Source organism: Ascaphus truei, chromosome 3, assembly GCF_040206685.1.
Source record: "Ascaphus truei isolate aAscTru1 chromosome 3, aAscTru1.hap1, whole genome shotgun sequence".
Lineage (NCBI taxonomy): Eukaryota > Metazoa > Chordata > Amphibia > Anura > Ascaphidae > Ascaphus > Ascaphus truei.
Genome location: NC_134485.1, coordinates 27,168,364 through 27,196,282, shown reverse-complemented (window position 1 = coordinate 27,196,282; position 27,919 = coordinate 27,168,364). Strand labels below are relative to the sequence as shown.

Here is a 27,919-nt window from a genome sequence, read left to right as displayed (position 1 = left end):
TGTTGGATATTAAATAAGTGAAATGTGGTGTTGTCAGCATTATGTTTATTTTTGTGGGTTGACGGGGGAGGCGGAAGAGGGAAAAAAAAAAAAAAAATTAAACCATATTTAAAAACTAAACAAAAAAGGATTCAGGATGCCACTCACCCAATGCTTTATTCTTAAGTCTCTTAAAGACTGAAGTTCTTTCAGATGACAGGCGAATCAAGGTTTACAGCACAATTCCATTCACAGGGGTAAAGCATTAAGAAACAGGATCAGTTTGGGAATGTGGGTAAACGTGTTCTTACTTTAAGATAACTAGAATCCCAAATCTGAATTTTGGTACAATTGCATACATTTGAGGTACTAAACCCTTACATTGTAATTAGTCATCTGAACCCTTGCCCAGTCTTTAAGTTATCACAAGAAGTAAGAATATGATGCCAAATTACACATTACACAAAAAAATTAAATAAAAATAACTTCCTGTTTTTGCAAATCTGGCTCAATCATTGAACTCAAATAATTTTTTAGACATTAGGATCTTTTATTGCACCATAAATTTGTTTGTCATTCTGAAGGGGGTCCCAATAATAAAAAAAAAAAAAAAAAAAAAAAAGTCTATTATGCATCAAAATTTTCTCCATTTAAATGGAGCTCAGTTAATTGTGCTCTACTGTGCCCCATATTAAACAGGAGCCTTCTGGTGAGAAACATTTCTCTCGAATGAAAGAACATATGGAACAAAACAGCACCCCTCATGCCTATCATTGATGCTGCAGTGTAGTGTAGTGCGATATTCATCTTCCGTTCTCTCCCAACTTAACTCGGAGACAAAAAGATGTCTACTTTTCAATTTAGCAAGTGCTGTACATTAATGTGAATGCCGTGCAAAGTTCACACAAAAGAAAAAATATAATTTACATTCATCTCGTTTTCTGCCCCCATCTTCACAGCATCAGCGTTTTTGCTTCAAATATTGCAAACAAAAAAAGTGAACATGTTGCATAGCTGTTGAAACCTTCAACACATGGTCCTCAAAGTTTGAAAATCATGTCCAAATCAGTCTAAACAAAGCAACCAAAATTTCCTTTAAAACAGGATTACACATTTCAGTTCCAAAATGTAAACTCCACTCATCCATACACTGCGACGGGTGACGTGTTGCGGCTGTATCTCTTCTCTAGAATATAGATTCAGTATTTCACGAAGGTACCGCTGTGTATGGGGGCACGGCAGGACACCTAATGAAAAGGGCAAAAAAAAATTATTAATATTAGAAGTGTGCCATTTTATCTATTTGCTTAATTAAGCTCCAGATTTGAAAATGCCAAGTTAAAGATCATAGCTATTATTCCCATGGGTACATAAGTACACAGATCTCAGAAGCTAAAACAAAAATGGTACATACAACTAAAACACTAAAGTTAAACCGCACTTTCCAAGTCAGTGGCTACTAGAATGGCAGGTAAAAGCCAACTTTAAGACCAAAAAAAACAAAAACCCACTTACACGTAGGGTGCGTGGGATGCGTGGGTTGACAAGTATGTGTGCAGGGTGAGAGCAGGACTGCTGCTGCTGGGCAGCTTCCTCCATCCTGATTGGCTGCATTACACAGCAGCAGCCAATCAGGAGGAGGTAGCAGGAGCCTGGGGGTGGGGCCAAAGAGCACAGGAAAAGCATGGAGCAGAGAGGCGTGCACTTGTTTTCTCTGGCTGTCCTATGGGGGTGATATGAAGGAGGGGGGGGGTGAGAGGATGAAGGGAGGGGGGATGAGAGGATGAAGGGAGGGGGATGAGAGGATGAAGGGAGGGGGGGGTGAGAGGATGAAGGAAGGGGGGGTGAGAGGATGAAGGAAGGGGGGTGAGAGGATGAAGGGAGGGGGGGTGAGAGGATGAAGGGAGGGGGGTGAGAGGATGAAGGGAGGGGGGATGGAGGATGAAGGGAGGGGGGGATGAGAGGATGAAGGGAGGGGGGGGATGAGAGGATGGAGGGGGGATGAGAGGATGTAGGGAGGGGGGGATGAGAGGATGAAGGGAGGGGGGGTGAGAGGATGTAGGGAGGGGGGGTGAGAGGATGAAGGGAGGGGGTGAGAGGATGAAGGGAGGGGGTGAGAGGATGAAGGGAGGGGGTGAGAGGATGAAGGGAGGGGGTGAGAGGATGAAGGGAGGGGGGTGAGAGGATGAAGGTAGGGGGGTGGGAGGATGAAGGGAGGGGGGGATGAGAGGATGAGGTGCAACACTCTTGGAATTTGTGGGAGCAGCATTAAGATCAGTATTGCTCGCAATGTACAGTATGACTGCAGGTCAGTTATTTAGAAAATGATCTGACCATTATGTAATTTGATCTAAATTTCACTCCAAGCATTTTGCACCAATTTTGATATTCTATTTAAAAATAAATAAATAAATAAAAAAACCACACCCTCATCCTAGGAAGGGCGCTCCCCTCCCCAGATTTTTTACGAAACAGGATATAAATTGGTACAAATTGATGAATACGGGGAGTGAAATTTAGAAGAAAAAAAAAAAAAATGATGTAACAGTCAGGCCATTTATAAAGAACATTCTTCCCCACGCGTCGCACCTTTCACCATTGTATCCAGTTTTTTTTGGAGAAGCCACCTGGCAACCCTACCTACACTGTTAAAACAAAAACCACAAGCAAATAAAGCGCCTACATCACCAGCTCGCATTGGTAATGCCGCCAAGTTTTGCTGCACAACATTATTTTTGCCACAAATGTGCAGCATGCTTTATAGCATAATAAAACTGCAAACATACAAAAACCACCATTTCCTCCCCGCCCCCCAATCTCAGTAATAAGTCAAATGTCCAACGCATGTTAACTAGTTCCCCTTCACTTTACTATTGTAGCCAGGACTGGTTCTTGGCTGCCAGTCTGCCCTCATTGGCAGTAAGCCCTAGTGAGAGCAGGCCTGCCAGTAGTAATCATGGGTTTTCCCCACTCACTGCAGTGCTCTTGAGTGTCAGGGGAGGAGGTGAAACCTGGCCTGGGTTTCCCAATCATGGGTCAGACCTGGTGCCCTCCTGGCTGTACTTAAGGAGATTGCCACCCAAATTTAGGAGGTGTGCCTCTCCCCACGAGAAAGGCAGGTCACACAGCAGAGTGCCTGAGTATTGGGCCTTCTGTTACTCTTCCCCTTGGGGGAGAGTAAGTGTAAACCTTTCCTCTGCTAGAGGGGCAGGGAAGAGCAAGGACAATTGTGGGGGGCCCTTGACCTGTAGTGGATGTCCAGGGACATTTCTACCGACGAGATCACCTCCATACATCTGGAGCCTGCGGCAGATGGAGGCACTGCACTGCTAGAGAAACACGTGGGGTTGTCCTGTGTCCCCACAACCATCGGCAGACGACTCAGTCCTCCTGCTTACCAACAGTTATCATGCACCACACGCTGTAATGGCAAAATCTCCCATCGGGTGGGGGAAACACCGTTACATTTGGAGGCACTGCTGAGATCCTGCTCAACAGGACAGGTTTTCAGCGACGCAAGGCTGGAAGTAACAAAGGTACGCTTCCAGAGCAAGTGCTGATGGAGGGAGGCTGTGTGTAGTGTCCAGGGGACCCTGGCATACCATAACCAGGGACCATTTTCCCCCGCCATGGAACTATGGCCTAGACTGGCCCATCAGGTTAATGGTCTGGAGAAAAGGCTATTGCTGTTCTGAATCACCCTGCGACTGATGCCGCCCAAGCGTCTGGAGGGGGATCTAGTTGCCGCAAGCCAGGATCACCTGAAGGTGACTGGGGGAATCAAGGCAGACGGGGTGGTGTAAGGTACTGCTAGGGAGTGTCCTAGGAGGGGTGCCCAACGTATTAGGTGCCTAGACCCCTCTGCTGGAAGAACGCCCAGAGTACTACTAGCCATAGTCAGACTTTGAAACCACAGAGTGCTTGTAAAGGACTGTGAACGAGTGCAGCATATCGGAAAGAGCTTTGATAGCCTGGGGTATAACCTACTCTCTGTAGACAGCTAACCATGTGCTGCAGAGACCTACAAGGAACGGATTCCTGTTGGAATCGAGACTCCTGCGGGGTCCGAGAAAGAACTGTGCTAAAAATTGAGGTTCCCTTGAACTGAAATACACCACGCGAGTTGCACCATCTAAAGTGGCGGTTCCGACCAAGACTCGGAACTGCGTGGGCGGCTTGCAGAAAAGCCGCTTGCCTTCTTGCAAAGTTCTGCAAGGGTCTGGCGCGAAAGCCAGGACCCCACCCAAACGATGTGACTAATTCAGCCAGGAGTCAGTCACGCCCCATCCCAGTTTGCCCCACCTCTGATCTCCACCAGAGGGAGGGGGCACTGTGACAACCAATGCTCAACGACTGCTGAAGACGAGGAGCTGGATGTGGCCAACCGCACCCTCAGTTCTTCGGAGCCTGGCAAGAGAGGAGTCAATTTACCTTTTACTCCTGTGCCCGTGCCTACAGAACAATCTGACCATGTCTGGCGAGATGGACTTTGCACACTACCATCAGGCCTCCTGGTTGTGAAGGTGGAGGTTAAGAGGTATCTCAAATGCCTCAGTCCCAAGTGCGACTTTCCAGGCAGCGACCTGATCTGGGGAGTCAAGTGTACCTGATGCGGAGCACGCTTCCCAAAGCCTATGGCCTTCACAGACAAAGACGCGACCGACCCCAATACCTAGGCGGTCGCTTCTGCATCATCCTCAACTATGGAGGTTCCTGCAGGCCAGTGTGCCCAAGATGATGCTCTAGGGGGTCCAAGTACCCAGATGACCCCAGAACGAGCTGAGACGGTTCCAGACCCAGTCCCTGCAGAGGAACCAGAGATTGTCAGCGATCAGGAACCAATCCACGAGCAACCGGGTAAGACGAGGAAACGCTGTTGTCAGAAGCGCAGGAGCCGGAAAGAGCCCTGCTGATTGCCGCTGCCGACTCAGAAGTGATCCAGTACCTCTCCCTGCGGAAGTGTCCCTACCTTCCTCAAATGCCAGCAGCCATCGGTCTTCTGTGGTGTTTCAGCCAATGCAGAGTATGCCTACCGATGCTGTGGAGGAACAGACCATTACCAGTGCCTCTGAGGGAAGGCGGAGTCCAGTCCTGCCGACGGCAACCGCGAAACCCAAGCAGCGGAGGAGCATCCCAATCTTGGAGGTCCCAGCGGCCTAACCAGGGATTCTCCGGTGTCGATAGGAGGTACCTTCTGGTGCTGATGTCCACACGGATAACAACGACGACCACGATGACACCTGTGCAACAACTGGATGTCAATGCACTTGCGGTGCGGGACCTGGACATGTACCAGGACCTCGCGAGACTGGCTGGCGATGACATCACTACATGGAGCGACCGCTGGGGCGGACCAGGAACTGATGATTCCCGCTCCGGTGAGTACTGCGCCAACTCCCATAAAAGGGGCCACATTCATGAACTCTTTGGGAACACTTGGCCCGCAAGAAAGCCAAGCCTCCAGTGTGCCGTGAGGTCCCTACTTACGCATTTCTGGCCCAGTACCGGAACTATTTGCTAGCGCATAACTCTAAACCCAAGGCCGCGGCAGAACCTTAGTCAGCATAGCACTGGTGTCAGGTCAGGGTGGGCTTCAACAGAAGGACTTTGAGGCTGAGAATTTTAATGCCCCATACCCTTCAACCAGTACCGCTACCACCACTGTACTGTCCAGACCGTCCTTTTCAAAGAGCTCCAAGCAACAGACCCGGAGCCTATCGAAATCTGTAATACCGTCGACAAACTGGAAGGATTGGGACTTTGGGGATGTGTTTCTGGACGATGAGGATACGGCCTGTAGTGTTACTTCTGGGGGTAATCACTATGCCATGTCGGTGAAATCTGATACTTCAGGTTTTTCATCCCACACTACCTCGGTCAGGATCTTCCAAGGCTGCACCAGTTACGTTCTTGCCCTGGTGGCACCCAAGATTTCATGGATACGTGCCGTACATGCACCGCACTCGATTTTTGTTAGAAGATGGTGACATGGTAAATTATTGGTGGGCAGAAAGAGTTCAGCCCAGAGGAGACAGCTGAAGCTATGGGAGGGTAGGGAATACGAGATCAGGCTGGGAATAGTGCAGCCCAAAGGCATGATTTTAAAATACTGCAAACCACCATTACAGGAAACTTTATTCTAGGTTCTGCCAGGCCGGGCGGAAGGCCGCAGATTAACCAAGATTAGCAGAGCTGAGCGGCATGTAGTGCAGCAATACAGGCACTCTCATGGATTCAAGTACACGCATGTACCAGAGCCAATCATGCAGGAAATCTATGAGAACTGAGGTTGTTAATTAAGGTAATCCAGGCCTATATTACTGCTCATAGCAGGAACACATTTCATAATATAGAGGAAAGGGTTGTCTACTTGGTGGAAGTGTGGAAAGATCCATCTACATGGACTGTGTAGAATACATGTCCGAACAGCACCTTAAGAGTGTTTTTTCAGTAACAGTGCCTGATAGTACTGTGGCACTAGTCAGCAAACCAGACCCTGAGCATTATTACGGAGTAATGGGTTCTCCATGTTGGGAGGGACCTGGGTTTACTATGTAATGCTGCTATGATTATGTTCTTCCATTGTATTACAGCAAGTATGTATCATGTATCTGTTATGACTGGCATACTGCATTAATTTCTCCTGTTCTGTTAGGTTCCGCAAATTTCGGTCTTAGTGAGGACATGGGAGTTTCCAGAGGGAGATTGTAGTCAGGACTGGTTCTTAGCTACCAGCCTGCCCTCCCTGGCAGTAAGCCTTGGTAAGAGCAGGCCTACCAGTACTAATCATGGGGTTTTCCCCACTCCCTGCAGTACCCTTGAGTGACAGGGGGAGCAGGTGGAACTAGGCCCGAGTATACCCAGTCCTGGGTCAGACCTGGTGCCCCCCTCCTGGTTGTACTTAAGGGGGATTACCATCCAAATTCAGTAGTGGCTCTCCACACGAAAGGCAGGTCAGACAGCAGAGTACCTGAGCATTGGGCCTTCTCTGTTCTTCTTCCCCCTAGGGGAGAGCAAGTGTGGACCTTTCCTCTGCCAGATGGGCAGGGAAGAGCAAGGAGAGCTGCTGGGGCCCTTGATCCGTAGTGGATGTCCAGGGACCATCCTATAGCTGGGTAGCCGTCGGACTGTATTGGGCAGGCCACTGCCGTGTTTTTGAGTGCTGACCCAATAAAATCGTTCCCGTTTCATATACCTCCTGCCTGGTGTGTGATCTTAGAGGGAGTATTTCTACCGTAGGAGATCACCTCCATACATCTGGAGCCTGCGACAGATGGAGGCACTGCTAGAGAACCACGTGGGGTATGCACCCCAGAAACCTGTCCTGTGTCCCTGTCATGGGAGAGGGGGTTTGGCCCGGTATTAAAGGGGTTACACCCCATTTGGCCACCCCCTGCTCTCACTTGGGAAGCAAGGGATTAACTAGACTGCGGTCCAGTAATGTGTTTTTACCCCGCTTCAGAATCCAAACGTATATGTCCCTGTAAATGTGTATTGTTCTCATCCCAGTGTTTTCACCAACACATACACTGGGGTTGATGCGGGAGGGAAGGGGTTAATGTTAATTCAGTGGTTATAGCCCTTTGTTCCCTTTTCCCGCCTTTTCAGGCTCCATTTTGCAGCCTCCCATAGGTCGCCATTGCAGCTCCATGCATTCCAATGTCAGATCTGGCGGTTTTGGGCCTGTTTCCAGCGAAGACCAGCAGGTGGCGTCCGAGAGGAGGAGCGGCGGTTTCCCATTGTAAGTCAATGGGGCCATTGACTTCAATGTGGATTCCTCGACGCCGACCTCCTGGAACAGGTTGGCAGCCATCCAAACCACAGACCACAAGAGCGGATACAATGTCTTTAAAAAGAGCTTTTATCACTGAGGTCAAGTTCACCTACAATGGCGGAGCGGAGGTCCCATTGAGTCCAATGGTGGCGCTCGCCCATGCATTTCCTATGGCGGCGCCGGCCATTGATTCCAATGGGGGAAAAGCTGCGTGGCGTTAAACCAGCTAAGTCCAAAATGGTAAAATGTGTAAGTCCATATCTCCGGTTCTGTGAGGACCAGAGGGCTGGGATTTGGGTCGCATGTAGTCACTGCTCCGGCATGACTGCATGGCCATTTCCAGCCCTCTCCGAACAAACAGACGGACTATGGGCAAATGTAAAGGTTGGTGATTTTCCCCATAGACTTCAATGGCGGCGTTACTCCAATTAAGGGCTATGGCGGAGGAGCCCTATAGACTTCAATGGCGGAGTTTCCCCATTGAAAAAGACTAAAGCGGCGAAACCCATTGACTTCAACGGCGGAGTTGCTCCATTGGAAGACTATGGCGGCGGAGTCCATTGATTTCAATGGGAAAGAGTGAAAAGCAGAGATTCATTCTTAAAGCGGAGAATCCTGTATTAAAGTAATAAGAGTTTAACTGTTTTTGTGTATATCCGGTTCTGGGGGTTGCAGAGAGCTGAAACTTGGCCACCATGGAGAGTCATCTCCGGCATGAGGGACTGGCAAGTGTCAGCCCACTGGGCCCAGCAGAACGGATTATTTTAATATATGAAGTTAGTAAAGTATGAATTGTATTTTAGGTCTGGTATAAAAACTCAGAGCCCATATATTATGTTGATGCTCAGGATGGGAGACAAATGGTCTATCATAAACTCCTGATCAAAGACTCCCCCACCCTGGTTGTGTATGCGAACACAAAGGAATGCAGGACATGGGTGATTGATATTAAGTGTTGTAATTCACACCTTGGACAAAGGGTATCCTGGCAAAGCCAGACTTGAAGATGCCAGTCTTGTGGGAGGAGGGCTGAGGAAATAAGCCCCCTGTTTAGAAAATTACCCACCCAGTGGGCAGGTATTACGGTGCCCCTCAGGTGAGGTGGCAAGGAGAGAGTGGGTGCAGGTAATTGTTCTCCAATGGCCTGCACTCAATAATAAAGTATAGGATTGGAATTACATGTAAACCAGTGTCCATCCTATACTCAGTTGTCTTCGTGTCTTTTCGTGATGTCTACATCTGAACCTGTATTGTGGAAGAAATTGCCAATCCTGTATACTGATTGCTTTCTTGTCCAACCCCTTAAGTGTCTATATTTTGCCTGTTATTGGCATATCTTGTGTGTTCACCTTCAAGGAATATACTGCATTTATTATATCTAAGCCGTGTTCAGTTCAACCCAGTTATTTTGGTGTATATTATAGTCTCTCACAAGTTCCCGTGACAGTCCCCACAACCATTGGTGGACGATTCAGCCCGCCAACTTAACAGGTAGCATGCACCACACGATGTAATGGCAGAATCTCCCATCGGGTGGGGGAAACACCGTTACACCCAACTTTTTGCTCTGTACATTACTGGGATTCACCGCCTCTTAAGCCGTGCCTATAGTGCAGTCGTTGGCGACGGCGACACGGCAGGTGACGTCACCCGCCACCATTGGCGAAAGTTATGTTTCGCCGGGCCGCAGGATTCCGGCAATTTGATTTGTTCAAGGGCCGTCATGTGACGCGACGGCCCTTGAAAAATCTAATTTTCCTGGCTTCAGGTTTTGGCGATGTCGCTCGTCGCCGTCGCGTGCACTATAAGCACATGCAGCGGCGGCAATGTATTTGTTTTCAGGCGACATTGTGTCGCCGGCACTATAAGCGCGGCCTTACTCTACAAATCACACGCAACATGTCCTTATTTGCTACTTAATCAATCAAAATTGGCCTTTGCTCTCTCCTGTACTCTAGTCAAAACAATCTAACCAGGTTTTGTCCAGTACCTTCTTTAAAATGGTTGTTGCGACACAAAATCTCCACTGCACCGCTGGTCTACTTTCATGCTCTTCCTGCCCAATAGTCTCCATTACATCAGCCCATAACACTTGTCCAAGGGTACATGAAAACTCTGTTCAAATAACCCAAATACTGCCCAGGTCATAATTTCATAAAAATGGCTCGTTAAATTATTTCCTGGTAAAACAAGATTATAAAATATCTTCAAAACGTCCCTTCCAAGCTCTACTTGTGAGCTGAAAACACAAATCTTCCCAAAAGAAAAATGTCAGTAGCTAGAAACGCCAATATTACTTGCCTGCCATCTTATTCTGTGACCCGCAGGAGGTTCTCAACACCAACATTTGCTCCCACCCCAGATGGTTAATCACAGGCCACAATGGCAGAAATTATTTTTTTCTAAATATTGCTCTTATTGGATCATTATTGCCATGTAGTGCACGCTACACATGTCATGTTAGAGTGGTCGTTAATATAGAGGGGAAAAAAAAGGGGCATCTTACTCCATTTTGTCCTCCAGCTTATGAATAGTCTGCTTGTCCAGGTAACGGCAGAATAGCGAGAGCAGATTGCTAGGCAAGAACAGTGGCTCCACCATGGAGGACTTTGAAACGTGAGAAAGCTCCTTAGCAACCAGGAATACCGTGTCAGTCCTGTTAACGATGAGAAGATGTGAGTGACCTTCTGTATTGCAATGGGTTTACAACCCGCTCAGACAAACCAAGTCAGGACATTTTTAGGGACTAACCAAGACTATTTGTATGTAGTCTCAGGTTTGTGAATTCCTTGTCCATGCCGCACCAAAAAAAAATAAAAAAAAAATAAAGTTGTCCCTTGGTCAGAGGGTTTGAAAAACCACTACTCTATTAGGTCTCTTCTGCTCATGTGAACTGAAACAGATCATGTAGTTCGGACAGAAGACAATAAATTGCAGATGCTGGTCTCAACCTCCTGTATATGCACTTTGAGGGTTTATTACAGAGAGCAGGGTGCTGTACATAAAAGGATATTTCCACACCTTAAAATTAAAGCAGCCCTACTACTTACCCCCTTTTTGTTTCTTTATATGTTAAGCATATAACAATGTATAGTTTCACATTCTTACCCAAGCTGGCAATCGTTGGTGCTCTTGTTATAAATCTGTCAAAATACCGATGTGTGCCTAATGAAATGGACGCTTTCTAGCTCCATGCTGCAGTCTGAAAGTCTGCAGCTGATATAACATTATATTACCAAGCGTAACACATTGTTACAGCTTTCAGAGCAATACAGTCTGCTGTTTGGAACACAGCAACATATATGTTTGTGATACTTTGTTGCCAAAGGGCCGAGCCAGTTTCAAAAGCAGACGTGGATAGGAGTTTCCAAATGGTTGCTGTAGCAACCAAAGGATGATCATTATATTAAAAATTATATCATTAGAAGTTTACAAAATGAACAGGGAGAGAAATTGGCAAAACGTGAAACACTTTTAAGAGACAGCAATTCAGAATTGTAAAGTAAGAGCACTGTAGCAAAGGCCATCATCAGCACTAGTGCTTTAGGAAAGTCATCTTTATTCGCACTGCGAATACTTCCAGATGCTAGATTGAGAGCTGGTTTTAATTGGGACATCTGCCAATGTAAAGGTTTCTCCCCCCCCCCCCCTACCAATGCAAGCAGTACCGCCTACATGATAAAATAGAAGTCACACTGAATTACACAGTCATACCATTTTTCAAAATCTCCAATACAAGGCTCCATTGGGGTGTCAGATGAAAGCAGACGCTCGCCTTGGCTCAGCAAAGAATATAGCAGCGATATTCCAAACTGGACAGAACCAAAAGAAAAAAAAAAAAAAAGGGAAGACAAAAAGGACAAGAAAGCAGAAACCAAAACACATTGGTTACTATGCATTAAATAACATTTTACAAATGTCAACCCCTTAACATGGCTGCCCAGTGATTTAGAACAGTTATTTCATAGAATTTATTTGTTCACTTTTTTTTCTTGTGCATACACAAAGCCGTTTTTTTTTTTTTTCCTGTAACAAATTTCATAACCTTTTTAAAAACGATTGGATATATTGGCACCTCAGATGCCACATAATGCTACAAGGTGCGGCCTAGCCAAAGAGGGTGGAAAAGGAACAACTGCTGCAACACCGCAGGGACACACATTGTGAGAGCAGCTTTGGTAACAAGATTTAGGCTTTGGCAATACGGATAGATTTGGGAAACCTCGGCACTGATGTCAAGTGCTTTAGACGGAAGTGCCGCAAACATCGTGCAGATTAAGCACATATGGAATTTTTTTTGGTAGACCATCCACAACAAGCAACTGCCAACTAACTGATGGGGGGGTGGGGCAAGGGGGGAAATATAATAAATACAGCCCTAGCACAGGGGGTGCTCAACTCCAGTCCTCAAACCGCTACCCCCTCTGAGTGACCTGTGCTAAAGCTGGGATATCCTGAAAGGCTAACCTTGGGGGGGGGGTGGGCTTGAGGACAGGCATTAAGCCCCCCCTGACCTAGGACATAGTTTCAGGAGTTCTAGCAAAAAGCTGGAAGGAAAGGAAATAAAAACAAAATCCACGTGGGTCACATACCTGGTTCTGTAATGCCAGCGTGAGGGGCAAAGCATGGGTCCCCGGTAACGGTTTGGTGAGCTCTTGAATGATTTCGATAAGCTCAGTGAATGGAAGTCTGTTTATGATCGCGGTCAGAGGGCCATACAGAACAGGAAGAGACTGCAGGAAACACAAGAGCAGCGATAAAACATTTTTACACCCTTAAAACACAACTCGATTGATGGCTTGCACTTGAAAATATTACCTCTTCCGTGACATCATTCTTTATGAGGAAGGGCAGATGCTGCACCACATTCAGTAGTATCTCCCCTGCCTGGTCGTTATGCAGGAACGGGAGGAGCCGGGCGGTTAACTTTTTGCCTTTTCCCACTTGCAAGAACTGCAAAAACTCGCTCTCTATTTCACTGCAAGTAAAACGAGATCACATGCCTGTAAGGCTCGAGTGCGACCGTTCAGCGACTGGAGGACAAGCAACAGTCACGTCAATGAAGTGAATGGGACGCAAGCTAAAATTCCGCGTCGGCTGCATACAGTACGATCAAAGTTTGTGCCCCAGACGGCAGCGGATTTGAAGATCCGCCGCCCTTTGGCAGTTGCATGTGGCGGCCACCTCCTTGCTGCCGCCCTCCTTTCCAAATCGCAATGGGACGTCACAGCATCACGTTGCCATGGTAACGCGGCGTCATTTGACGGCGCGACGTCACGTTGCCATGGCAATGAGACGCTGTGTGATGTCACCGATGGTAACGCTTCGATTCGGAAGGAGGACGGCAGCAAGGAGGCGCCAGCCACATGCAAGTGCTGTTCCATCAGGCCCAAGTGGGGGTGGACTTTTTTGCCCCCCACAATGTTGCTGCCCTAGGCTCGAGCCAATCGGGGCTAATGGGAAATCCGCCACAGACACATACAAGATCGGACGTATCGGCACTGTTGACGTTACGCATAGGCGATTTGTTGCCTCCATTCCCCCCCCCCCCCCCCCCACACACACACACTAGAAATGCACTATGCTTTCACATTTCTCTTCCATCTTCCGTACCCAGTGGAATTGCACACAGGACGTCCCGATGACCCACTGAATAGACGAGCAAACTCATGAGCATGCAACGGTTTTGTTGTTGTTATTCCACGGTCAATCTGCTGTAACTGTATGTCTGTGCTACGGTATTTACACTCCGTTACAGAATATCTTCATGGCGTTATTTCTGGCTACTCTGATAGCTTTCAGCATCTTCCAGTCAGAAGGCTCCAGGCAGGCGTTCTCTTCTCCACACAAGCCTGAGTAATTACTGGTCATCATTTTTTACAAGGGAACTGTTGATTTGGAAATTATATGTTTTCAGCACTTTCTACAGGATTGATTTGCACTTGGCCTGCATTTCCTCTGGGCACCATAATCCACCCAGGACTGTTTTACATGTAGTCCTTAGCTGGGGGGGGGGGAGAAGGGGGTGCAGCTACTAGTAGTTAAAGGGATAAGGACCCTAGCATGTGGAACTGTATGGGGTCACAATTACTTCCCTCCCCTGTCATTTGATAGAGCAACTTGGGAGAAACTAAGCCACACCCACATTCTGGTTGGCAAGAGTGATGTCGCCACTAAAGGATACTCCACTAAGATTGCAGACTCCTCAGATTCCTGGAGGAGCCTCACTGTATATTGTATGTAGCCATGCTGTAAAATGGTCTGCAGTTTTCTCTCCTGCTGGCAGTAAACCTGGTAAGTTACAGAGATGCCAGCAGTAATCATGGAGGTTTGCCCTCACACCCTGGTGAGGTGCCCTATGTATGGATGGGAGTGGCTACATACTGTGAGTCCACCGTTAGTGACATCAGAGATGTGCCTGCCTCCTGAGATATACAAGGCACAGCACTGATCAAAGTTAGTGGTTGGAGTAAGGAGCAAGTCTGCGTTGAGACTTGGGAATCGGTGGCACACTAGTGCTTTAACAAGTGGCCCTATGTTATGTTAAGTAACATCTAGCTGACCAAGCCATACTGTGTCCAGGGACCTGGCACAGGGGTTATCTCCCTGAGGGGAGAGGGGATCCCACTCTATTGGGAGGGCGTACCTTTGAAAGGATAACACAGCAAGATGTGTGGCTAAGAGAAAATCACTGTAAGGGGCAGTTGGCCCGCACCGTAAGCCACAATAAAGTCAACCTTGATCAAAGACATCTTCATGTGTGAGTCTGAACTTACTCTACATATGATGGCACCACGGAGGAGTTCCTCATCAGAATCATCCCCATGCGGACGCAGGGATCCTGATGAGGTGGAGGCGCTGCACTGGATATAGGTAGGACTCATGCACACTACCTCAGCTGCCTGTCTGGGTTGGCAATCCCCACACATCATGCGGGAGACTCCGGAGTCCTATTGCCAACAGGTACACCACCAGACACGACCATGTAATAGGGACTAGTTAGACCACAGAGGCCAATGTGAGATTGGGTGGGTCAGGCTAGGCCAGAAAATCCGTTACATGTAGATATATTCCAGAGTATATAGAAATGAAGTATCTGTACCCATTTCATGTGTTGTAGCTAGGGAAAGTGTCCTTCAAGGTAGCACCCGCATATATGGGCAAAGTGAACATGGTAGTTGACAACAGAAGAGGAATATATGCTACCGAGGGTTCCAAGAGAGGGATTTCAGGGTGTAACAGAGCCGGCAGGTTCATATTGACTTCAGCACTTGCGTGCCTAGAAATGGCTGCCAGAATACAGAACCGGGATGGTGATGAGTCGGCCAGAGCCTGCAAGGGGCTCCTTAGTGACAGACCATAACGGATGTTATGCAGAATGGGGACAGGTCATATAAGCAAAGTCAAGTTTTTTATTTATTTATTTATAAAAATGTTTTACCAGGAAGTAATACATTGAGAGATACCTCTCGTTTTCAAGTATGTCCTGGGCACAGAGTTAGTACCTCCCTGGGGTGTTAAGACAAGGGCACCTGGGGAAGCAGAAGTTAATAGTACAAGCAGCGCAACAGTATGAAGCATCCAGTAAAGAAGCTGCATGTGACCGATGAGAACTTTTAAATGAATGCTAAATGCCCATTGTTTATACTACAATAGCTCCTGGCACACCACGCACACACGATCCAGCACCCCAACAAAGAAACAGACGGAGACAAGCTATGTATATAGTTCGTGCATATAAACTTTTAGTGCCGGGCAAGGCGAGTTACATATATTTACATAGTGTCCAGAAATATTATTTTTATGGGCCTTGGTCCTGTAATACTTACTCATTGTTATTACACGCGCCAATCTTCAGGGCGTCATAGATTCTTTGCAGTCTATAATGCTGTTTCTCTTGGAAGCGAACGTGCTGCTCCTCAGGCATATGCGGCATTTTCCTCTCCATCTCCTCCACCTCTAGCAGCATTACGAACAACTGAAACATAAGGACGTGTAAAGAAAAACAAAAATGCGCAACACTTTAAAGACAGACTGCTGAATGCTGACTCAGGCAGAGGAGTGCATTACCCCAAGACTAGGTAATGTCTATTAAGACATGCCCCCCTTCATTAGAGTGGTCAAGAGACCATTTGCAGGTAGTGTTAGGACCTGTAAGAGGGGTGAACCTTGGTGTGGTTGCTTTGGCTATGGAATTTGACTGGATGACTAATGAGACAGAAAAGTGTTTAACTAAAGTTTGTCATATTGGATGAAGCATTGGTACACTATTTCCATATGAAAGCAACATGCGAGGTGTTTGCTGACCTTCTCAATCCGTTTGAGCACCCTCAACGGCTGGTATCCAAGAGCTTTAATATCCTAGAAATTGATAATCACACAAAAACAAAAACAGCATTATGGGCAATTCAGATCCAACTTCCACCAGCTCTATTGAAACAAGTTGAATCAGGAAATTGAGAGGAACGGGGGGATGTTGGGGGAATTTTAGTTATAAAAATGTTTTACCAGGAAGTAATACATTGAGAGTTACCTCTCGTTTTCAAGTATGTCCTGGGCATGGAGTCAAGATGACAAATACATGTTACAATACATAGTTACATAAGTGAACAGGGTATACATTATATACAAGACATTGCATGCACAGTTAGAGATAATATATATTATAGGCATATGTAACAGTTACAGACCAGATTAAAATGTGAGACAGCTTTATTTTTGAAAGAACGTAGGCCGCGTTTATAGGGCCGGCGAGGGCGACAGCACGCTGCAGTCACTGGAAAAATCGAATTGATGTGACTTCCAGCGATCGCGACCGAGCCGTCGCGCCACTCCAACTGAAAGAGCCCGTGACCGCATCAATACATTTTTTTTCTGCGACGCCATCGCGTCGGCACTACAAGCGCGGCCTTAGACTGGTGGTAGCTGTGAGATTGGATCGGTGTTTGTTGCACAGCCAACCAAGATACACAATAGTTGGAACCAATGCCACCCTGATGCATAAAGCAAGATTAAGTACATATTCTTTATACAACGTCAACACTAACAAATCCATCATCTGTTTAATCAGTCACATGAATCCCCATGTGATAGTGCTGAACTTTTTAGGTCTAAACAGGGCAAAAAAAAAAAAAAAGTTTCCATAGTTAATGTCACAGAACAAACTATTGCTGCACCGATTTAATACAACAAGGCAATCACTTACTTCATCCGGCATAACGTAAGAAACTGCATCAATAGCTCTTCGTGGGCTGTAGCAGGTTGAAACAGCCACTTGTCCCAGTGAACCCTCAATGTGAACCACTAAAAATATGAACCCAAAAAACAGTCAGGCTTTTAGAAAACAAACATTGTACCATATGGCGATTGCAATAATGCCCATATAACCAAGGTAAAATGCCAATAAAGTGCTTTTATTCTCCAAAATGCTTTACCAACACTTAATTTATCAGTGTTACAAAGGATAAGAAAGGACACGCTGGGCCACAAAAGGACAAAAGTTCTCATAGTTGTGGGTAGGAAGAGAGATGGGCGAACCCACCAAAACCCATTTCCCGGATTTAATCCGTTTTAATCTGTGCAGATTCATCAAAACCCACCACTGGATACAGTCTTTTGCCGGATTTGCAGAATCCAATCCGTGGATTCAGCAATCCGTTGGCGGAGTCTTTAGAATCCACAAACCGATTCCCAAATCTGCAGATTGGATGCTACAAATCCGTGCACGGGCAGCAGAATCCGTGCACGGGCTGCAGAATCCGTCCACGGGCTGCAGAATCCGTCCACGGGCTGCAGAATCCGTCCACGGGCAGCAGAATCCGTCCACGGGCAGCAGAATCCGTCCACGGGCTGCAGAATCCGTCCACGGGCTGCAGAATCCGTCCACGGGCTGCAGAATCCGTCCACGGGCTGCAGAATCCGTCCACGGGCTGCAGAATCCGTCCACGGGCTGCAGAATCCGTCCACGGGCTGCAGAATCCGTCCACGGGCTGCAGAATCCGTCCACGGGCTGCAGAATCCGTCCACGGGCTGCAGAATCCGTCCACGGGCTGCAGAATCCGTCCACGGGCTGCAGAATCCGTCCACGGGCTGCAGAATCCGTCCACGGGCTGCAGAATCCGTCCACGGGCTGCAGAATCCGTCCACGGGCTGCAGAATCCGTCCACGGGCTGCAGAATCCGTCCACGGGCTGCAGAATCCGTCCACGGGCTGCAGAATCCGTCCACGGGCTGCAGAATCCGTCCACGGGCTGCAGAATCCGTCCACGGGCTGCAGAATCCGTCCACGGGCTGCAGAATCCGTCCACGGGCTGCAGAATCCGTCCACGGGCTGCAGAATCCGTCCACGGGCTGCAGAATCCGTCCACGGGCTGCAGAATCCGTCCACGGGCTGCAGAATCCGTCCACGGGCTGCAGAATCCGTCCACGGGCTGCAGAATCCGTGGAATTGTATTGGTGCCAAATTTTTTTTTTATTTAAAACACAAATTGCCCATTTTGATATTGATCCGCGGACCAAAGAAACCAGTAGATGCGCTGCCGACCCAAATCTGCCCATATAAAGCCTGTCACGCTGGTCAAGTCTCACATTTTAGTAGCAATTGTACTATATTTTTTTAATAGAAGTTTAATATCCTCCAGCCAAATCTTATTTACTGTACCTGACTCGTAAGTCTCTGCCTTTTGGATATAAGGGGTAACCAATTTGGTAGGTTCCCTTTTTATGCGTTCCCCCAAAAGCTCTTCCTCGGCCAATTTTCGCTCTAGCTTCTCATAGTACGCCTAGAAGAAGTTAAGGATATGTATGATAAACTGGCAATGCCCTGCAGTCAATGGGAGGGGGGGGGAGGGGACAAACAGCAGAGCGTTAGTGAAAGACTTTAGTCCCACAGAGCTCATCTGCAGCCCACTGGTTCAAGAGCGACGAGTCAGCTGTAATGTTACTCAAAATGGCCACTGGGTAAGAGCTCACTCTAGCAGCCAAGAAAGCCTGGTCCTTCTCAGGAGAGACTCGGGGGGGGGGGGGGAGGGGCGGGTTGGGGGATATGATGGACAAGGGTATTTCAGCCACAGTGGGTGTATACATTATGGTAAAGTATGTATGTTACTCATTTTTTTTTTTATGTACATCAAACACTGAAAAATAAAGCAGATGTTGAAACCTATTGGGGATGCCACCGTAATTTCTGTGAACACAGACCCCCCACCCCTCCCACCCAAAAAAAAAGGGTCAGAAACCAACATCTGTTTTTGGAGGCAAGCCATACAAAATCATTACCAAGTCAAACGGGCCAAGATTGAGATTTCAGTTTTAATTTTACAGTGTATAAGTTTCACTGGATGTGCACTGAGCTCTGTCTGTGTTTCATGTTCTGTCTCTGGTTTTAAATATATATTGCCATGCTCAGTAGCACTCCTCTGTGACACTTATATGCTTAGATGTTGTGGTTAATTTGGGGGTTTAATATGAGCTTGCAGGTGTCCTGTATGTTTTAATTTTACAGTAACTAGTGTAAACTAGTGTAGAGGTCAAAGCATCATCCTCAAGTTTATACCCAAGTGAACTGCCCAGTTATAACACAGCTCCCTCATTAAAAGACATACAAGTACACATGGAATCCCTTCTCTGCTAACCTGGTAGTAATAGTCATCTAGATGCGGGTTTTCACTTTGTAACTGAATCATCTGTAGTTTAATCACCCATTCCTTCTCCTTCTGAGACATTAAACTGCCATAGGGATCAGGTCTACGATCCCACTGCTTCCGGGTAGAGCTTAGGAAGGAAGAAAACATGCTTTAAGCACAAGCAAACACAAGGAGGGGAAAAGGGGAAGTGGAGGGGGAAGGAATACCCTCGCTACTGCTTGCTGGATGTGGCTATGTGGAGGTGCTACTATCAGGGGTAATGTCAAATAGAAAAAACAGAGAGAGGTAGAACCCCAAGGAGAGCACTCTACCAATGGCTACACATTGGTAGAGTGCTCTCCTTGGGGTTCTACCTCTCTCTGTTTTTTCTATTTAAGCACAAGCAAACAGATAGCTGGCAGCACACCGCTACAAAAACTAAATACAATGCAGACTACCATAAATTGTTAAACGAGGGGTGGCCCAACCTTTCAGGCATGGCAATAAATGGGCACACTGCAGCAAGCCGCTGTCCTATTGCTCCAATACACCCCGGTTTAAAAAAAAACAATTAAAAGAAATGGCGACTTCTGAACTTGCAGTTACTTTCTCAATATTTGGATGGATTTTCCAGGTTGATAACAGACGCAGACAGCACCCACATGAGCATCTGTCAATACGAAGCTGTACTTTTTAACCATGCACATTGCCGAAAAAGTCTGCTCCCAAAACAAACATAGGAAACAACAACTTGCAATTTGATCATTTAAAAAGGGGATTAGATTTATGGTATGTTTTTAATTGTTGAAGTTACTAAAAATGGATTTTTACAATTGATGTCAATATTCATAAAAAGTTTGGACTTATTGGTCCTTACAAAAATAGATTTTCTTTTTTTGCTCCATCATGAAGACCACGCCAAATTAAGTGGCACGTGGCCACTTAAGTCAAGGAAAACATTTGCAGAGCAGGCGCTTCTTATTTTTTTTATCCCAGAACACATCTGATAAAATGCATCGTTACCTCTGCGTTCTCTGGCGCTGGCTCAATATTCTTCGATGTTGGGGATGCAGCTGTGTTACATGTCCTGGAACCCTGAAGTCAAAGAAGAACCATGAGATTTTAGAAATGCAAAGGATTACCAATGCCTGCCAGCTGCCAAAGTTTCTTTACAAGCATTGGGCTCATCATTGCAAAAAAGACTAGTCATTAGTCAATTACTAGGCTTAAAATATGTAAAGCGCTTTCTGCATTTGAAGGTCATTCGTGACCACACAGTTATGTCTAAATAGGAGATGGGTTATACAGCAGCTTTTAAACCCTTGCTAGGAAATCTCTTAGGGCTTCGTCAACCCCCAATTGACTACTGTATAAGATAGTGTTTGCACGAGAAAGCATATTACCACTTAAGGCGGTCCCCTAGTGATTTACTAGGGCAGCTTTAAGGCTTTTCATTCAAGCCTTGGTCTGGCTTTTAAAACACTATTTAAATAAGAGACAATGGCTAAAATGTGTGCATTTGTTAGCTTCTCTCCACCTTAAGGCTGCAGTATTGGGCAGGGCTTCTTTGCTATGGTTCTACTTGTCATTCAGCATTAAATGAACGAACGGGACTACTGAATAAGAGTTAATAGAAGCTTACCTAAATCTCTGCAGCGTGTTATCCAGCGGGCTGAAGAAAGGGGAGAGGCTCGGACTGGGAGACAATGGACCAAAGTGCATCCTAACCATTTTGGGAGTCATGGGTCGACTTGGAGTGCTGATATTTGGAGACATTGGCCTAAAAGGAGTTTGGGACATAAAACCTGGAGACTGAGGGGAGGGGGGGGGGGAGAGGGAGGAGGAGATAATAAATTAAAGTTCATGTACAGGCAATTCAAATTGTTACTCAGTGAAACCTTCTACAATGCATTTTTGTCAACTCGGCCATCAGCAATGTCATAGACTTCCATTGGGTTGCACTGATAAAAAGCAGAACATGGAGCCCCAAAATCAACAGGACTACTATATTTTGTCCCTAAACCGAGAAAGGGGGGACACACCACCACAAGTACCCTCTTCTTCAAATACATTACATTAAAATTAAGGATGTTTCAGCATATACTACTTTTCCATTTCATGTAAAACCCCTGTAGATGACTATATAACAACTGAAGACACATTACCTGGTTTGGGGTAAAGAGTGGAGGGCCCTTTCTTGGAGGTGTAAAAGGATAGGATGGACGTATGGAGCGAGGCATCATATTGGATTGCTGCAGTAAATATAAGCACCAGGTTTAAACATTCAAACCATGAAAACCAACACCATGCCTGCTGAATGTGATCGGGAGAGAGAGGTGGGAAGAAGGGTGGGGAAAGTATTACGTGTGCTACTCCTACACACTCCTGTTGGTCGAACCCTCACACTGGTCAGGAAGTTTTTCCAGATTTATCCCTTTCAGTGCCCTACTGATGTTCGTCATACATCACGAAGGGTTATCTGTCTGACACACATGGACCCTTCGGGGTGTGCGCTGTACATCATGGCCTTGTGCTCATTATCTAGGCCCACAAACTAAACTAAACTATTCCAGTCCTGGAATCAGGAAGCCATCATGTGATTGCTCAGGAGAGGGGCCATGTGATTGCTTGCGCCCGAGGGTCAGTGGAGGTGGAAAGACCACCGGGCACTGCAAGGGTTAAACACCACAGGTCAAAGATCAAGACCAACTCCAGTCCTCAAGGGCACCACAGGCCAGGTATTAAGGCTACCCCTGCTACAGCACAGGGGGCTCAGTCAAAGACTGAGCCCCCTGTGTGAAGCATGGATATTATGAAATCTGACCTGATGTGGCCTTTGAGGGCTGGAGTTGGTCACTGCTGATCTAGATACCAACTTTTCAATATGCAACCACATAAATAAATAGGGGTTATAGGTGTCATGACACTAGTTTACCTGCCTCATGAAGCGCTGCCGGAAAGCTTTAGGAGACATCAGTCCCATTTCCGGACCTTTGAGTCTTTGTGGACACACATATCCTCTCTGCATAGGAGAACCAAGGAATTCCACGTTAGCTGGTGGAAAGTTAGGTGTCTTTGCCATTACTCTCAGAATTGCTTTATCCTGGAGAGGAAAGGGAAATAGAAGTGGGGAGGGGAGGCAGGTGAAGTTATTTCCCCTTCCATTAGATTGACGTTATGGTGGTTCCAAATTTTTTTTTTTAAAGTGACAAAAACACTCCCCTGTACAGCTAATAAAAATACCACTTCTGAGCCCATTCAGATCAGCAACCTGGCATTTCCCCATTATCACTTAGCATTGTGCTGCCAATGCAGCCAGGGCTTCTGGGCAATGACATGCAAATGAGCCAAAGTCAGAGTAGTGGCTTAGATTCCCTATGCTCTCGAAAGGCAGGAGTTCCAAATCTCTGCTTAGATGTGGTATGCAGTGTGTTTTAAGCCAGCAAGATTAGCCATCTTAATACGCAAAATCTTACCTCCAACATTTGTCTAGGTACGGAGTTGGACACTTTTGGGGATGAATCCCACAGTCCTGAATCCATTCCTGTCTGGGAGGGGAAGGGAAGAGGGGAGGGAGAACAAAAACACCTTTAGGCTCTGCACTAGGTTGCAAATACATTCTGTAAGCAGACAGTAAAAACAGGGGGGAAATTTTTTTAATTAAAAATAAATGAATAAAATTAAAAAAATAAATAAAAAGAAGGAAGGAACTTTACCAGATCAAAATCTGTAAATTCACCCCAGGTAGATCCAATTCCACTGTCAACAACAGCACTGTCCACACTCTGCATTTAAAGAAAGTATATATTGTTTATATATGTATGTTATATTGTACACACACACACACGTGTTATAGATGTATATATTCTATATATGTGGGAACATTTTAGCCCAAACTATTTAAAAGGAGCAGGATAAAAAATAATAAAAAAGACAAAATCACTGGCTCATCTGGTGCCAATGTAAGATCCATAATTGCACTGGGCACTATTGGCCATGCACTTTCTACTGGCATGGCGACAGCCATTGATCTCGTAATAAAATGGGGACATACATGACTCAACCCCTACCCCCCTCAATTATTTACCACTAATCGTGTTAATCTAGGTTGCATCTATGGCCTACAAATCTTGACAAAATGGATTCACAAGCATAGTATGCAGTCAGTGTACCTCTAGAGTAGGCTTTCCATGAAAAGCCCTCATCACTGCAGGATCTCCCAATTCAGACTCGTCCATTTCTGCATTTTCTGGAAGGCATTTAGTCTCTAGGAAGAGATCCGTTTCTTCTTTAAGAGGTTCTACCACAATCTCCACCTCCTTTAAAGAGGCCTTCTCAGCCACCCGCGCTTTCAGCACAGGCAGCTTCAGCTCTGCTTTACCCTTTCGTTCATCCATCAATACAGCCTTTGGGTCTGGCATTTTATTTTCCACCTCTAGGATCTTTGTGGTTTCCTCCTCAGAGTCTTGATCTTAAAAAGATTTGTTTTGTACAATGTTTTTGTTAATTGGTACTGGCCATCCATAAGGAGACACTTCGACCAGCAAAGGATAACAAAGGCCTTTGTTAGCAATAATAATAAACACATTTAACGGAGGCTTAAAGTCACCAAAATGCCCATTATTTAGGGTCTCAATGCTCCAACAATATCTTCTCCAGGATAATATTTACATATTTTAAACATTGTTGGACCACTATAATCTCACATCTATAAAATGTTACCAGAATCAATAAGTACAGGCAGTCCTCGGTTAACCAACACAATCCGTTCTGGAAGTAGCGTTGGATAGTGAAACCGTTGTAAAGCGAGTCCCATGTTAATTAGTGGCGGTGAGCGTTGGATAACGCATTCAGGCGTCGAAAAATGGCCCGTAGGGTTGCATTGTAAAGCGTTGGATACGCCATTCGTTGTAAAGTGAAACGTTGGATAGCGAGGACTACCTGTATATGAAGCAGTCATGATGGTCCAAAAGTCAAGACTGCCATGTTACCTTCAAGGTCAACAGTAATACATGTAATTTATTCCAAATACAGAACCACCAACTGGGATGCAGCCTGTAAATACAGTATGCCCTGTTACTTGCAGCGCGTGTTGGGGATAGTCACTGGTGTACAAATGCACCATGTATCGCTATCCTTCATATAAAAATCAACCATTGGTTTGCAGCACCTAAAAACTAGTTGAGCTAAAGATCCCAGGAAGAGGTTGGTGACCCACAGCTCTGAGCCATTAATCACCCAACTCAAGCAGTTAAAAAGGTAGTCACGGTGACTCGTGTGCCAAATTCCAGCAGGGTTAGCTACTGCCATCAAAATAGAAGGCTACTGATTGTAATCCTGCTGGTTAATGTGCCATTTGATTTACATACTTACCGGATGCTGAAAATGTAGACTACTCAAGCTAATTGACTAGGTGTCACTTTCTGCCCCCTCCCCCCCCCCCCACTCCTTTCCCAGCCTACGATTTTATGTTTTCCACCCCCATTATGTTTTCTATGTTTATAAAGTTCAATAATAATAAAAAAAAAAAATTTTTAAAAGTGAGTTACAAAAAGCTAGTCATTTAAACATTTGACAAGTCACCTTCAGAAGATTCGTCCAATCAAATACTGACATTTATTGGTCAAAAACCAGTCCCAATTCATATATGGCTGCCCCAGACATGGTCCCAAAAAGCAAATGAATCATCCCCTCGCTTTGGGGGCAGGGATTTCCAGAGGGGACAAAGTCACACTGAAATCCAGGTGTTGAAGTGAACAGAGGCACCAGCATTACATGTTACTCAAAACCAATGCCCTTCAAAGTGAGGGCTGCATTATAGACTGTACAGTACCCCATTAATGACCATTTAAGGGACTGGTGAATCGAGAAGGGTTTGAAGGATAAGGGCTATATACCATAAAGCATTATTGTATAAAACAGGCCACTGCAACAGGAGAGCCACACACGCTTCACTCCTATGTAACAAAGCATTGGAGCATAGTACAGGCAGTCCTCGTTTTACAACGCTTCGCAACGAATGGCTTATCCAATGCATACCCATGTTCATTTTTACAACGCCAAAATGGCTTATCCAACGTTGTGTGTGTGTGTATATATATATTATATATTATATACAACGTTGCAAAGCATCCTAAGAGCATATATATATATATATATATATATATATATATATATATATATATATATATATATATATATATATATATATATATATATATATATATATATATATATATATATATATATATATATACTATATAATATATTATTTATTATGTTATATTATATATATATAATACAGTATATACACTATATAATTTATGTGTGTGCTGCATATCTTATTGCCTGCATAAAATATTTGGTGTATTTTAGTGTTAAAAATGCCTTCAGGAACGGAACCTTTTATTTAAACAGTGTTCCTATGGGAAAACGTGTTTCGCTTTACAACACCATTTTGAGTAACGCATTTTGTCGGACAACCGAGGACTACCTGTATGTACATATTATGTAAGTGCCTCCCAAAGTGTCCTACCTAAGCCAAAAGTCACCTCGTTGTACATATCAATCTCTTCATCTTCTTCTGCCATCTCCTCCAGTAATGATCCTTCTTCTGCCAGATAGTAATCCTCTGGCAGCTTTGGGAGGGGAGAGAGGGAGAGAATGAAAATAAATTTAAGGCAAGCCTAATACAAAAAGGTTTAGAAGGTTAAAACAGAACAATGATCATTTACCACCTCCAAAAACAAACAGAATTTACATGTCACTCATTTTAAGTGGGATCAAAAATGGTAAAAAAAACTCACAATTTCTTCAGAGCCGAGATTCATGGTTTGCAGAATTCTGGGAACAGAGAAGTATTCGAAAGATTAGACCTGTCACAAAGCAGATTAGGTACAACTATTGTTCCAGAAGTCAGTCCTGGAAAAATAGACACCACAGCCTCATGGCAAATGACACCAACGCCCCCGTTTGTGTGTATTTGCACATGTAACATGGTATGGATGAAATCAGGATCATGTCCTAGCCATGAAATAGTTAGGCTGCGTTCATGGTTACCGATTGCGTGCTGAGGCGCGCAGAGGCTGAGGGAAAGCGGGTGCTTTCCCTGCTGGCCTTAGACCGCGCGCCGTCCGGGGGCGTGTCGGGGGCGGGCCAGTAACGTCACGGAGCTGGTTCGCCCTCATTGGGTGAACCACTCACGTGACCGGCCCTGCGCTCCGGCAAGCGCAAAAATTTTAAATTTTGCCAAGACTTAAGCTTCCGCACGCTTGCGGAAGTGTAAGCGAGCCCCTGCTAAAGCCGTTCTCATTGCGGCTGCAGGGGCTCAGTGCCGAGCATAAGCGCGCCTCAGCACGGGTCAGCGCATAAGCGCTGACCATGTCCGAGGCCTTAGATGGGGAAAGGAAGCCTTTGGCCACAGTGCCACAGCACCTGACTTACACTCATGTAAAAATGACATTTGAGAAGGTTGCTCTTTTTAATTCAATATACGTTAAACATTGTCCTTACTGGGAGGTTCCGCAAACTAGAAAGGGAAAAAGACAATTGTAGACATATTGAGCATTGAAATTTTTCAGAGGTCCAGGTTACAACCAGGACAAATACTGCAACACAAATTAAATTTATATTCAAGACTGCACAGGTGACAATTATAATACTACCAACTACCCCAAATCACATGAGGCCTTTTCTCAGTGATTAGGTTATTACAGGGGGTTCTCTCCCCACTCCCCCCCAATAGGTGGCTCAGTGTCTCAGTCCCCTGAGCCACCTGTGGAAAGCTGGGATTTCCTTTGTGACTGTTGGTTACAAAATCCACCTGGCTGCAGACTGGTTGATATTTCTTTCGACATTTAAATAAGTATTACAAAGTCTCAATTAGATGGGGGGGAAAAAAAAAAAAAAAAGATTTAAAAAAAAAAAAAAAAAAAAAAAAAAAAGGGAATAGCGTAACATACTGGACAGGTACTTCGTGAATAAGGAATTGAGTAAGTATAGCAAGGGGGTGGGGGAGAGGGGATTGGGGATGAGAGAATAAAAAAAAAAAAGCAAAGATGAATAAAATTGTGAAGGTAAACAGCTTCCCAAAAAAACATTCCCCCCACACCCTTTGCAATCTCAGACTTGCATACACACCCTGCATTTAAAAAAAAAAAAAAAAAAAAAAAAAAGGCAGAAAGGGTGGGTTAAGGGTATTAATGCTTTTCTTTTTTGTATTTCAAGACCACTTCCTTTTGAATAGGAACATTATTTTAAGATACATACACTCCCAATATGTTCCATGAAATCTCCACAACGTGGAAGGTTATTTTTACCATGGCATTTTAAGGCACTTTGATAAATAGGGAATTATTTGTAGCAAGATATACAAAATAGATCTCCCATCACATTGGTGCCCCAGCACCACATCTCAGGGTAGCATACTCAATAGCCAACAGAATGAAGATATCAAATGTTGCAAATACACACACAGCAGCAAATTGGGAGTTTTACATTTAAATCAATTGTATCAAAAAGGAGAAGGAGAAAAAAAAACTTAT

At 45.4% G+C, this 27,919-nt stretch overlaps 1 protein-coding gene across 1 annotated transcript; it reads right to left on the bottom strand.

Annotated features, from left to right (window-relative positions):
- Positions 1–144: 144 nt before the first annotated feature.
- Positions 145–26,238, bottom strand: LOC142490891 (protein PAT1 homolog 2-like). Its single transcript, XM_075593296.1, has 19 exons — positions 26,183–26,238; positions 25,912–26,014; positions 23,549–23,847; positions 23,093–23,161; positions 22,853–22,924; positions 22,312–22,479; positions 21,542–21,628; positions 21,019–21,188; positions 20,400–20,471; positions 19,386–19,524; positions 18,413–18,533; positions 16,959–17,056; positions 16,061–16,114; positions 15,583–15,731; positions 12,572–12,731; positions 12,346–12,486; positions 11,468–11,565; positions 10,260–10,409; positions 145–1,226 (listed from the first exon to the last, which is right to left on the bottom strand). The coding sequence occupies exons 1-19, from the start codon at positions 26,204–26,206 to the stop codon at positions 1,187–1,189; spliced, it is 2,214 nt and encodes a 737-aa protein (XP_075449411.1). The 5' UTR covers positions 26,207–26,238; the 3' UTR covers positions 145–1,186.
- Positions 26,239–27,919: the final 1,681 nt, after the last annotated feature.

Coding starts and splice junctions, on each gene's coding strand:
- LOC142490891 (XM_075593296.1), bottom strand. CDS start 26,206: ATGAATCTCGGCTCTGAAGAAATT. Junction 17,057..18,412: donor GGCAGAGACTTACGAGTCAG/GTACAGTAAATA, acceptor TCATATTTTTAG/TGGTTCACATTGAGGGTTCA. Junction 16,115..16,958: donor CTTACGTTATGCCGGATGAA/GTAAGTGATTGC, acceptor ATCAATTTCTAG/GATATTAAAGCTCTTGGATA.